Consider the following 12,657-nt stretch of genomic DNA (forward strand, 5'->3'; position numbering starts at 1 on the left):
CGGAGAGTCTCGAACCCGCGACCTCCTGGCTAGTAGTTTGAACACTTAACCATTCGGCGACTAGCGGCTGATCAGCAGTGTGATTAACTCGCACTTAGACAGGATATAGCGCCGCTCATCCTTCAATCACGGGATCCATATCACGTGTTGACTGGCTCCTTGAGCAATGACTTCTCAGAGGAACTCATCAGAACTTCGCCACTGGCATCACCTAAAACGTAGGCTCGTAAGGTGACCCAGAGTCTCCTGACACGCCTGTGGTGCATAAAAGTGTAAGTAGCCGGTTCTTTGCAGTCTGTTTAACCGTTTCACGTCTGCAGTCAAAAGGAAGATTTGGAGCTCGCATAAAATTCATTGAATGCAACAAAATTTCACCCGTTATTCTTCCTGAATCTCCTGACCCACAAACACAATATGTTTTATCGAAATATAGACACTATTCCAACTTCATTCATCTGAAACTCAGGCTAATAATAGAACGAAGTTGAAGCGAACGAAACAAGGGTAGATTTGAAAACACAAAGTCAAAATTATTTATTGCATCTGTGATATTTTTACTGAAATGTCCTCATTTTTTCCATGTTAACAGAAGAAGCTGACAAACTCACGACAACAGATGCAGGTATGTCTTACTTTTTGATTACTCTGAAGTATTCCAAAAATTCCAATGCATTCATTCCATTTTGGCAGTAATATCAACGAAAAGGGTCACTGAGATTTTGCTGCCATTTGAAAATCTTATTTATTGAGATAAGGCAGCAAATATTATAATTTAGAAGTTTCTCCATGACTGTGGAAATTGTCAAAACACTACCAAATTACACAAGCCATGTAGACAAACAGCCATTCGGTGACATTCCGGCCATTTTAATGTGTTCCCTAGAATGAACTAATGACTGGGCAATATATTCATTCGAGGGTGAACTTTTCTTGGGCTGCAAACAAACTAGAAACAGTGCTGTCCTTGTGTATTCTATTGATGTTCTGCATAGATATACGCGTGGGACTTCTGCGACCAGGTTTTGATCATTCATTAAAAAAATTCCCCGTCTACTAAAACTAGGTAAAACTTTGCAACAATGTCGAAAAGACGCATAGTTTTCTTCACAACACTCCTGAACTTTCAAGCGCGTCCAAGTGATTGGTCCCGTGTTGTTTAATGTGAAACGATGTCCAAGAAAACCCATTCAGTAATTCATGTAAAATGCTGGTAGCTGTAGGCCATCACATGTGTGGGTTTCAACGAGTTACGGCCTAATATAACCTCATATGTTAGAACCCAAATGGTGTGCGTTTGCATAAAAGAATACCGCATGAAAACTTTAAGGCACGGAGTAAAACAAAACAAACAAAAATTCATAGAGAAGAGCTGCCAAGGCTCTCGCACAGAATCATTAAAAACAGACCTGCTACTGGTGGTTTGCCTGCATAAAATCGAGCGCACTTAGGGTCTCAGCAACAAGCTTATGCATCAAGAGCCTTCAATTAAGCTCACAAAAGTGCAGTTTTACAGGATGCACAGGGTCATGAAATGTATCTCGTTCGAGAAGTTTTTCAATATAAAAATTCTTGAATAGCCCGAAGTAGATCTCAGTGCAGTGTTTCCTCCAAGTAGCACCTCAGAGCGAACTAAATTTGGTTCATGATTGCTAACTAGCAGAATAATCATCCCGAAAGGTTTTGCATGAGAGACGGCGTTAACTCGAACCTCTGCAGTACTCCTACATATTCCTCGATTGACATTAGCTGGTTGTGGTTTCAAGCACTGAATTCCAGCGTACTATGGGGAAATATCTTATTACATAGGAGTGATAAGCAGACCAGTTACTTGGAAGCGCTGTGTAATAATGGTAATGTCTCAGCGCAGGTCTCAGTGTGAACCTTCCAAGTTGACTTTCTCGCCAAATGAAACACCAAAAACGCAGAACGTGTATTATACCCCTGAAACCAGGTCAAACCCCATTTGGGAGAGGACAACAGTCTGGAAATACCGATTCGCTCTGGATGCGACACTGGATACCCGCATTCGGTGGCTAATGTACCATGCTCAGTTCCTGGGTTCATACTTTCGGTCAATCAGAGCGTGTCTTGATGCTGGACCGGCAAGCGGCAGGTGGTTAAACGGGGTTAAACGGGGGGATACATTTTTAAATAAGATATACACTCAAAAAAGACGCACTGTCACCAACTTGGAGCTATACAGTCGCGAATTTTTCTGTGACCGAAGAGTACTGCAGGATTACGCGTTAGAAAGCTGTGTACTCAAAAACTTGAAATTCTCATGTACAACCAGTTTAAAAAACGTACTATGGCAGGTGTATTTATGCAAAACCCTATGACTAGTTTAGTAACACGCCTGATAGTATAGATGGCATCATCTGATGGAATGTAGGCGTTCGTCAAAGTTTGTCACTATTCTTATCGGAAGCCACATAGATGCTACACTCGGTAGGAGCACTCGTTTGATAACTCAGTAATATTTTGCACCAAAGGTTTCAAACGCACAGTTGGTACTAACGTTTCTCCAAGAATTGCCCACGATCGTCTTATCGTTCGCGTTTTCTGGGTGCATTATGTTTGCCGTTACAAATTGCACATCAGCAAAACAAACAGAATCGACAGGTAAGACTGTTTCACAGAATACTTTCAAATTTTACGCACTCTAGCTCTCGCACAGAATCAATAAAATGTGACCTGCTACTGGTGGTTTGCCTGCATAAAATCGAGCGCACTTAGGGTCTCAGCAACAAGCCTATGCATCAAAAGCCTTCGATTAAGCTCACAAAAGTGCAGTTTTACAGGATGCACAGGGTCATGAAATGTATCTCGTTCGAGAAGTTTTTCAATTCTTGAGTTCTTGAGTAGCCTGGAGTAGATCTCAGTGCAGTGTTTCCTCCAAGTAGCACCTCAGAGCGAACTAAATTTGGTTCATGACTTTTAACTGGCGGAATAATCATCCTGAAATGTTTTGCATGAGAGACGGCGTTAACTCGAACCTCTGCAGTACTCCTACATATTCCTCGATTGACATTAGCTGGTTGTGGTTTCAAGCACTGAATTCCAGCGTACTATGGGGAAATATCTTGTTACATAGGAGTGATTAGCAGACTAGTTACTTGGAAGCGCTGTGTAATAACGGTAATGTCTCAGCTCAGTTCTCAGTGTGAACCTCCCAAGTTGGCTTTCTCGCCAAATGAAACACCAAAAACGCAGAACGTGTGTTATACCCCTGAAACCAGGTCAAAACCCATTTGAGAGAGGACAACAGTCTGGAAATACCGATTCGCTCTGGATGCGACACTGGATACCCGCATTCGGTGGCTAATGTACCATGCTCAGTTCCTGGGTTCATACTTTCGGTCAATCAGAGCTTGTCTTGATGCTGGACCGGCAAGCGGCAGGTGGTTTAACGGGGTTTTTAATAGGATACATTTTTAAATAAGATATACACTCAAAAAAGACGCACTGTCACCAACTTGGAGCTATACAGTCGCGAATTTTTCTGTGACCGAAGAGTACTGCAGGATTACGCGTTAGAAAGCTGTGTACTCAAAACCTTGAAATTAAAACGTACTATGGCAGGTGTATTTATGCAAAACCCTATGACTAGTTTAGTAACAGGCCTGATAGTATAGATGGCATCATCTGATGGACTGTAGGCGTTCGTCAAAGTTTGTCACTATTCTTATCGGAAGCCACATAGATGCTACACTCGGTAGGAGCACTCGTTTGATAACTCAGTAATATTTTGCACCAAAGGTTTCAAACGCACAGTTGGTACTAACGTTTCTCCAAGAATTGCCCACGATCGTCTTATCGTTCGCGTTTTCTGGGTGCATTATGTTTGCCGTTACAAATTGCACATCAGCAAAACAAACAGAATCGACAGGTAAGACTGTTTCACAGAATACTTTCAAATTTTACGCACTCTAGCCTTCAAAGATGGAGACGTTTAATTTTGGCATTTTAACCGCCATCCCACGAGCTTTGAAAATAATCAGAATATTTCAGTGAAAATTTAATGTCCAGATTACTTGATTTCTTCTTTTGCATCACTTACGTTATTCGCTGGGTGGCAACAAAAACTGTAATCAATCCACTGTGCGGTTTTTGTATTGAAAACACACTGCCCGTTACTGTTCTCTTTCGTTCACAACAGTATGCGGACTTGAAAGTGCAGTGGCTTGGACGCACCACGCGAGTTAAGGAAATTTTCAGAGGTGTATTGATGGGTGGATTCCTCACACATACAGAGTTTCAAAAAAGATTTGAAGAGAAGACGCTTGTCTACTTTTGGTTGCAATGATTGGCGCTTGTGCTAATTTGAATGCCTAGGTAACTTTAAATTGGTAATAGGGTGGAATTAATAGGCACCGATTGGTATCCGCTCGCTGAGGCGCTTGTGCTAATTTGAATGCCTAGGTAACTTTAGATTGGTAATAGGGTGGAATGAATATGCACCGATTGGTATCTAAACGCTCGCTGAAAGCGTTGTCAACAAAATTTAACTAATTCAAGCAAAACTTATTTGGAGATAATGGATTCAACAATCTTACAGAAGCAAGCGATTGATTTTGTCTCACTTTCTCTGTAGGTGCACGGTGTTCCCGGGAGCATGACAACCTGGGATTTGCCATAAGCTCTCTTCTGTTTGGAGTATTATGTAAACCACTTCCTAGATGCTGCCACTGACTGATCTCTGCTTAGAATGATTTTTGGCTTCACTCTTTGCCTTCGACTTTGCAATTTTTCCCCACCCCTATTTACATTCTTCTTTATTGGCTTGATTGGTGCTGTTGTGTGGATTTTTGCTTACATCACTAGTGAGGCTGTAGGCCACGGAACTGTTTTATCGTTCTGGCGTGCCTGAGTGGACAACATGCAGGCGAAATATTTTCACTTGTTGTGAGCAATAGGCAGCACGTCAAAGAAAACTTAAAACGAAATTTCAGGGAGATAACATAATGTTGGATGACAAGAATTCGTTTTCTTTAGAGCTTATGGGAATATTTATTTAATGGGAATATTCATGCCATTAACCTGATAAATACTTTTAAAAACCCGCTTATATTATATATTTTTTATAGCAAATTACATTTTATAGATGCCACATTTTATATTTTACACGCTTTACGCATTTGGAGTCGCACTACCTTTCTCAATTACATCTCTTTCCGATATTCCCACTGGACATGTTGTGTGTTATTCTTGCTCAATCATCCGTATGAATCGACAAGATGCCTTTTCGTTTCTGCCAATCACTTCCTAGTGTTATGCTAAAGGGTTCAGATCATCCCGATTTTACGCTAAAATGCATCTAAAATGCAATTCTGGAACACCACAGTCCTCGCCCTTGGTCAGTTCATTTTGACACATAAGAAACGTCACATTCCGGTATTTTGCTGTCACTGAACGGTTGTGATTCCCTGTTTCAAAAGCGCTTTATTTTGATGTTTTTGGAAATTTCGAGATCGCCAGCCTACTGGTATAAAGGCGCGGATAGCATCTGTGATCCGGGTGCTGTGGATTTGTCTTATTTGAAAAAAACTGAAATCTAAATGTCTAACCAATGTGAAGACTTACAGAGACACACGTCTTCACATAAGATTTAACATCTAGACAGGTTATTTGTTATCGTAATTTAGCAGGACTGCAGAGGTAAATGCCTGTGTGCAAATAATCCCAAAAAATGAAGTTTACCACAATTTTTGATGGAACCTTCATTCATGCTACAGTAGGTAAGTGAAATAAACTCAAGCGCATGTACTCGATAAACCAAAAATATCACGCAAAAATGCGTGTCAAACTTACCCAAGTGTCTACTTTAGTCCTGATATTTATAGCCATTCATTTATGTCTATGGAAAGTGCAATAAAGCAAATTGCGCCCCGTAACCTCACATCCTATGTTAGAAACTCAGCCAGAATCGAAAGGTAAGTTTACCTGGAGGAATAATTCTACGGTTGACTTTCATTAACCCTCAAAAATTAGAGGCCTTTTGTTATGTCTCATAACCATCGTTATCAGAATGTCATGGAACTAAATTTAATAATCTGATTGGTAGCCAAATTTTTAAAATTTTGTTATCTAGGTTGGATATTTCTACAATATTCGGCTAAGTGAATTTGGCCAAAGATATTTTTTCTGCTGAATTAATGTTTATTCAGCTTCGTGTTATTTGCATTCAAAGACTCTTGTCGTTGATTCCACAGCACAAGTCTCGGTCGTGAAGAACATCCGACAAAATAATACAACTTAATTTTAAACGACATTACAGCTAACTTATCGTGAATTTTCGACAATACTGAAGGTCGCTCGAAGAACAGCCGTGTACCGACTCTATACTTAATCTCATCGCACTTTTGCAAACATCCTGAGGACGAAGATCACCTGTTGTTATTCAAGAGATTCGCATCATATGTGGATGGTAAAATGCAGAGCATCAAATACGTAGGAATCTACGGTGAATTTCTGGCTTTTTAATCCTATATCATGCCTTCAACGAAGAACGTCGTCATCGGGATTTAGTGCGTCACCTAAGAGAATGAGTTACAAAGCATGACGGTCTCCATAAAAAATGATGCACTTACGTGCAATATAGTCACCGCCAGCTGACATGAAATCCGAAGTCAACACAAGCAAGGTTCACTCAAGCATAGACGCTGCTATGGGGGTTCTAAGCGGGTAGATCATGCTCATTCACTCGTCCAATTCTATTCCAGGGCAAAAATTAATCACATGTCTTCGGTCAGTCGTTTGCCCGCGTGGAACAATCCGAGTACTTAAATGCTTTTTCGACAGTGGTATTTCATTATCTATTACGGCGTTTGCTAGAACGATGTCGGAGTCCTGATTTACGTGATTCCACTGGTACATACACTCGAAATGCACCATAAATGCTGGTCACTTAATTTAGTTCTGCGACCTATGTCTTTGCAAGCCTGAGTGTACAAATCAACATGTGCATTTTAAACAAAATTTTGCATCATGCACATCACCATGCTGACGGAGATTGGCGTTCGATTGTTACATCGGTTACTATGAGCCTGTGAATATACACCCAGGCAGTTTTCCTTGCATCACACGTCTGTCTTGAGCGGTCCAAATGAATGTTACGTAGCCATTCAATTAAGCTAAGATTTTCCATAATATAACCGACAAAGGTGATGCTAAAGAAACATCTGTCATTTTGTAGTAGTGGAGCCCATAGGTTCGCACTCGGATTAGGTAACTGCATCCATGCCAGCCTATCTGTCGTCCGCTGTTCGACACTTAATGAACTGTTCGTTGCAGCACAGTGTATGCATCACAAACACCCTCATAGTCAGTCATATATACCCATGTTACGAAGACATCGGGCCGGGAATCTCTATGAATCCCCTATGAAAACTGTGACCAACCAAGAACTTTCATCCTAATTGGATACTATTTGTAGTCTCAGGTAATTAGTACCCTATCTCAAAAAGCCTGTTTACAAAATTTACTTACTGATGTATAATGAAGTGAGAGATAACCCACTCAACCGCGCACTGATGATGTCTCCGCGTATGGTGACGAAACGTTTGCAAGCCAATTGCCAAGCTCGGCGAACAAATCAACAGCCACCTGATCAACAACCAGAGAGATAACTAAATTGTCACCTGCGATTACGCATCGAAACTTTTGAGCCTTTTGCTTCAAAAATATGCAGCCTGTTACACTTCCCTTTTTCTGTTTTAGTGATAAAATAAATTTCAGCATAAGCAAATTTATTCAAGAAAAACCAAACCACTTTTGGTAGAAATCATGCTCAATTGGGTGTATTGCCACAAAACAGACAGGCCTTAGGTTTCACAAAATTCAAAACCAATTTCTGAGCTCATCTGGGTGCCCATATCTACATGTGGTCTCTACACAGAACAACAGCAAAAGATGGAATATGATGAGGGATGGCACTCTACCTGGTTCCAACCAATAACCGAAAAATTTGTCACGAGTTTGCACTTGGGTATTCAAGCACAGTGATGAATTTTATGGAACGCAAGGAGGCATATGGGGCTTTTGGAGACAGAACGTGCACCATAATTATTATAATATTGCGCCCAAGTTCACACGAAATTATTCCTCGGTTATGGTTACAGGATAGCACCAGTGTAACCGACCAAATTATTGATTCCAGACACATATCGTTTCTTGGGAGGGATGATCAAGATCGGTCATCGACAAAAAACAATCCGGTTCGAGCTTGTTCACTGGGCATGATATCAGAGCACAGGTAACCCCGGCACCCGGAAGATTCCCAGCTAATCAACCGGTTTGCTTAACAATTTTCGGAGCTGCTGTAAATTAAGAGTTACTCTGTCCTGAAAAGTGGAATGTAATGAAACAAAATGGAATGGACAAGATATCCCTGACTGGTTTTGAGAGGATTTTTGGTGTAAAAACCGACCCAAACACTGATAAACGAACATTGTTTTAAAATGCTGGCAGTCGCAACTTTAATCATACAATTAAAAGCGGAGGTAGCTCCGTTTGCCGCTAAACTTTAGCCCAATGCTATATAAGGTAATTAAATTTTCGGAACGTAAGCGGCATAACCAGCTACTATTTGAAGGCAAATATGCGCATTTCTTGTAGAAACATTATTTTTAGTCAAAAAATTGGGGCTACAGAGATACTCCAGAACATATTTGCAAGTATCGGGACTTAACGTAAGACACTCGTGTGATATCACTGAGTACAACTCGGCAATTGGCGTTCTAAGCTGGTACTCAAAAAATAAAACTCAATGAATAACACTTCAATGACCTTCTCCGTAATATTCCATTCCCGTCATAACGTCCTCCTCAGACTTCACGATTCTAACTAAATCGCAACTCATACTTCCACTAGTACACCGAATATGGAGTTGAACTTATCCAAACGCGCGGGAAGATGTCATCATTTTGAGTGCTTTAGAACGAAATGTGAAAGCGTATTTAATTTTAATTCATAATCTATTTCTGCAGGTGAATTTATTCCATGTCAAATGCTCAGATTCACTGCCAAGCTGTTTTATCTTCTTTTGGAGGCACCAGTACTGTTTTCTATAGAGGAAAATGTCGGTAGCTCAGGAAGCCTAGATGGTTGTTGGCTTGTTCCCTGAGCTGGGCAATTTGATTGCAAACGTTTCATCACCAATCGAGGCTATATCATCATTGCGTTATTGGGGAGCGTAGTTGTGCGTAGCGGTGGGTTAGTGGTTGTGCGTTGAGTAGTGTTACTTGTGTGTTGATATACGTTCTGGTAGCCGGGGATGACCCTTGACCACGATTAGCGGCGGTTCCATTGTTTGTTCTTTTATTCCGTCTACTCATTCGCCGATGCCAACGTGACCTTTGAGCTTGGCATCCCTCGCCGTCGTAGTCTGGTCGATACTGGAGTGACCTTTGTTCTTCCGAGTTCCGGCTTGTGACCTTTATTGATTTGACTTCAGTACTGTGTAGCTCCCACAAATCAGAGCCAGACTTTCCAGCTATACCGTTCGGACACAAGTAGCCAACCAGCGGTATGGTTCACTCGGGTTTAGATAGGACTTACCGCCGCTCAGCTTTCAAACACGAAAATCACCTGACAGTCCTCAAATAATGACTTCCGATTTACAGAGTATACAGAGTCTACAGAGTTNCTATATGGTTCACTCGGGTTTAGATAGGACTTACCGCCGCTCAGCTTTCAAACACGAAAATCACCTGACAGTCCTCAAATAATGACTTCCGATTTACAGAGTAAACAGAGTCTACAGAGTTTATTATTATTATATTATATTATTATATTATTGTATTATTATCATTACAGAATTTACAGAGTATGTAAATTAGTCCTCCTGAGAAGGTTCATGAAGTTTCACTTTTAATTTGTCCATATTCATACGAGTATATTTTTCTTTTCATGCAACCTAGTGGATGGTTGTCTTTAACATCCGTACTGCAGTAACAATATAGGCACTACATTTCATTGTAAGCGATTCCGGGATTCGTGAGATTCACACTGACGTCACACTTGATTGAGCAGTCGTATTACTGTCCTGGTGCAATCATTTCAATCGGTCCGCATCAACAATGGGAAGCAGTGCACTCGAATTGCGTTCTTGACAAACTCCATCATTAGTGTTTACCTCTGGTCATATCGGCGTTTGAGTGTGTTACCACAGCTCCACCAGTGTTTATTGGAAACATCTGGAATGTCACCCCTGGACAAACGAAAATGTTCAGGCTCGAAGGAGCTGAATAGTTGAGCGACAGTTCAAACTGTCAAACGACAATCAGGAGACTTACTAGGTCTCCGTTCACGAAGAGTAGAAATTTCAATGTCTCAATCAAAAAGAATATACGAAGATTTGGTTAACGGAAAGTACGAAGACCAGAAGAAGCAGGTTCACCACCCGCCAGTGTACACAAATATTTTACGAATAAAACTAATCACCCATCCGCTGCATAAGATGAGGCAAGAAATTCAGGCGTAGGTAGAAGTATCTACTTTTATTCGACAACATCATAAATATGCTTGCATTGTTTCTCGCAGCTAGTGTGCTATGCAACTTGGAAGAAAAGATAAATCCCTCGGCTGTTTACCGGCAAAAATGCTGTCTTTTAAGCCTTTTCATAACGAACACGGTGCCGAAATTCTAGGGGTTTTGCCTGCTATCCCCAATGCTCATTACTCAATCTTTTTTAGGTACAGGTGAAACCACTCGCTCCGGTACGTTTCCTATTCTGTTTCAGGAGATGTGTGCTCTGAAGATTATTTATTCCAGTGTGCGGCCAAACTGTCTAAAACTTCTAACAGTCACCAACGGATAGTTTGTACGTGTATCATGTTCTATCCACTACACCAGCCAAAGGTATTCTGATGTTTTGTTGCCCTGATTTGTTGAGGGAAAATATAGAAATATGGTGTATCTGTGAACACGGACGTAAAGGCAGCGGTGATATTCAGCAAAACTGCTCACTCAGTAGCGTGCAATAGTTTCCCAATCAGAATATAATCCATGATTCTTACTACTTCCAAATTCATGGTTGCATCAGCCTACAATATAAGAATTATTGTCTTTCTACAGTAAATTGCGCACATTCGTGACCTTTCGTTTATTTTCTCTGCTTCATACTAAATGGGAGCGTCGCTTTTCTTCAAGAATTCTCGTGCAAACATATTTCATTATACTGCTCATATCGTGTGCTTTACAGCCTTATTCGGCTAGAAGGTTACGCGCTTTGTCTTTTGATTTCCGGCGTCAAGTGCTTTCCCAGTTCTTCGGCTGCCTTTTACCTCCAGCTAAGCCACGCAATTACGAACGGTTTAGTACGGCTATGGAATAATTGCGTGCTGCCAATACGGTTAATCAAAGGAGTTTCCAGTGAAATAACTAGTGATCTCTGTGACGATTGTGATGTGTTCACATTCCGGGTTACAGCCAATCATAAATTTAGCGGAAAGTACGCGATGGTTCGCAGTTCGACTACTGCAGCAGCCAGCGTTTGGGGGTTACTGAATGCGGTAACGCTAACTAAAGCAGCACCGTTTGCATTTATGTTGAAACAAATGTTTGGGGTGGGTGTGACACGCAATGGTTCGCAGTTCGACTATTGCAGGAACCAGCGTTTGGGGGGTACTCAATGCAGTAACTCTAACTAAAGCAGCACCACTTGCATTTATGTTGAAACAAATGTTTGGGGTGTGGTTCAATTTCCCTCGGTTAGTATATTTTGCACAGGTTTCTGCATTGTTCTTTTATTAGGAGTGTGGCTACACATGCTACGATCTGGTAGGTTATCAGACGCTCACTACCGTGGAAGTCAATATCATCACAAATACGTTGGCTCATCAGCTAGCGCGCTTAGCAATATGGCTCAGGAGCCTCGGACAAGTTGTCAAGTCACAAAAGTACGGAAGCGAATATACACCTATGGTACATTGAAGTGCCAGTAGCCTACGTTTCTTTCAAGCGTGAAATATCAGCATTTCTGAATACATTATTATAGGTTTCAAAGATTATTTCGGAGATGGCTCACTTATGTTATCGTTCGCAGTCAAACTGGCCGCGTCAAACCTGAGGCCAAAATGGAGTTTTGGCGGTCTTGTTAAATTCATTCAATGCAACAAAATCTCACTTGCTATTCTCCCGGAATCTCTTGGCCCCCGTGTGTACAAACACACAATGAGCTATTTTGAAACAATGACGATGTTCTATCGTTACATTCCGGAGCAAGGAAACTAGACAAATTAATCAGACGGGATACAGGATTATTGGATAGTTAGGAGACAGGCTCAGATAAGTGACAGCATGAAAGTGAGGCAAACCAACCAATGACACATTAACGTCACGCAGTAAATTTGAACACACAAAATGAAAATTGTTCATTGCACCTTAGATATTCTGTAATGAAATAACATGGGTTTTCAAACGTTCGCAGATGAAGCTGGTAAAAATCCAACAGACGAGGCGGGTATGCTAATTTTTGATTTCTCTGAGGTTTTCCAAACATCCACTGCATTCATTCCGTTTCGGCAGTAATATTATTACAATTACGGCCACTTAGATTTTGTTGCTAGCATAAATGATCATTTGAAATATCTTACCTCATGAGATCAAGCATAAAATATTAGAGTTAAAATGATTTTCCATGATTGGGGAAACTG

General features: G+C 41.0%; 2 protein-coding genes across 2 annotated transcripts in view; both read left to right on the forward strand.

The window, feature by feature from the left end:
* T265_11757 (hypothetical protein) overlaps nucleotides 1–4,306 on the forward strand; it is a gene marked incomplete at both ends in the record, with an annotated part of 33,969 nt that extends 29,663 nt beyond the window's left edge. The window contains 3 exons of the mRNA XM_009178504.1: nucleotides 590–622; nucleotides 3,269–3,401; nucleotides 4,030–4,306. Coding sequence (XP_009176768.1) covers nucleotides 590–622; nucleotides 3,269–3,401; nucleotides 4,030–4,306 — 443 coding nt within the window. The remainder of the gene's footprint in view (nucleotides 1–589; nucleotides 623–3,268; nucleotides 3,402–4,029) is intronic.
* Nucleotides 4,307–5,689: 1,383 nt separating this feature from the next.
* On the forward strand, nucleotides 5,690–7,628 carry T265_11758 (hypothetical protein; the record flags this gene model as incomplete). The annotated part of the gene is made up of 2 exons (XM_009178505.1): nucleotides 5,690–5,738; nucleotides 7,450–7,628. 2 exons carry the CDS (start codon nucleotides 5,690–5,692, stop codon nucleotides 7,626–7,628), a joined length of 228 nt encoding a protein of 75 aa, XP_009176769.1.
* Nucleotides 7,629–12,657: the final 5,029 nt, after the last annotated feature.

The sequence above is a fragment of the Opisthorchis viverrini genome (genome assembly GCF_000715545.1).
Source record: "Opisthorchis viverrini unplaced genomic scaffold opera_v5_578, whole genome shotgun sequence".
NCBI lineage: Eukaryota > Metazoa > Platyhelminthes > Trematoda > Opisthorchiida > Opisthorchiidae > Opisthorchis > Opisthorchis viverrini.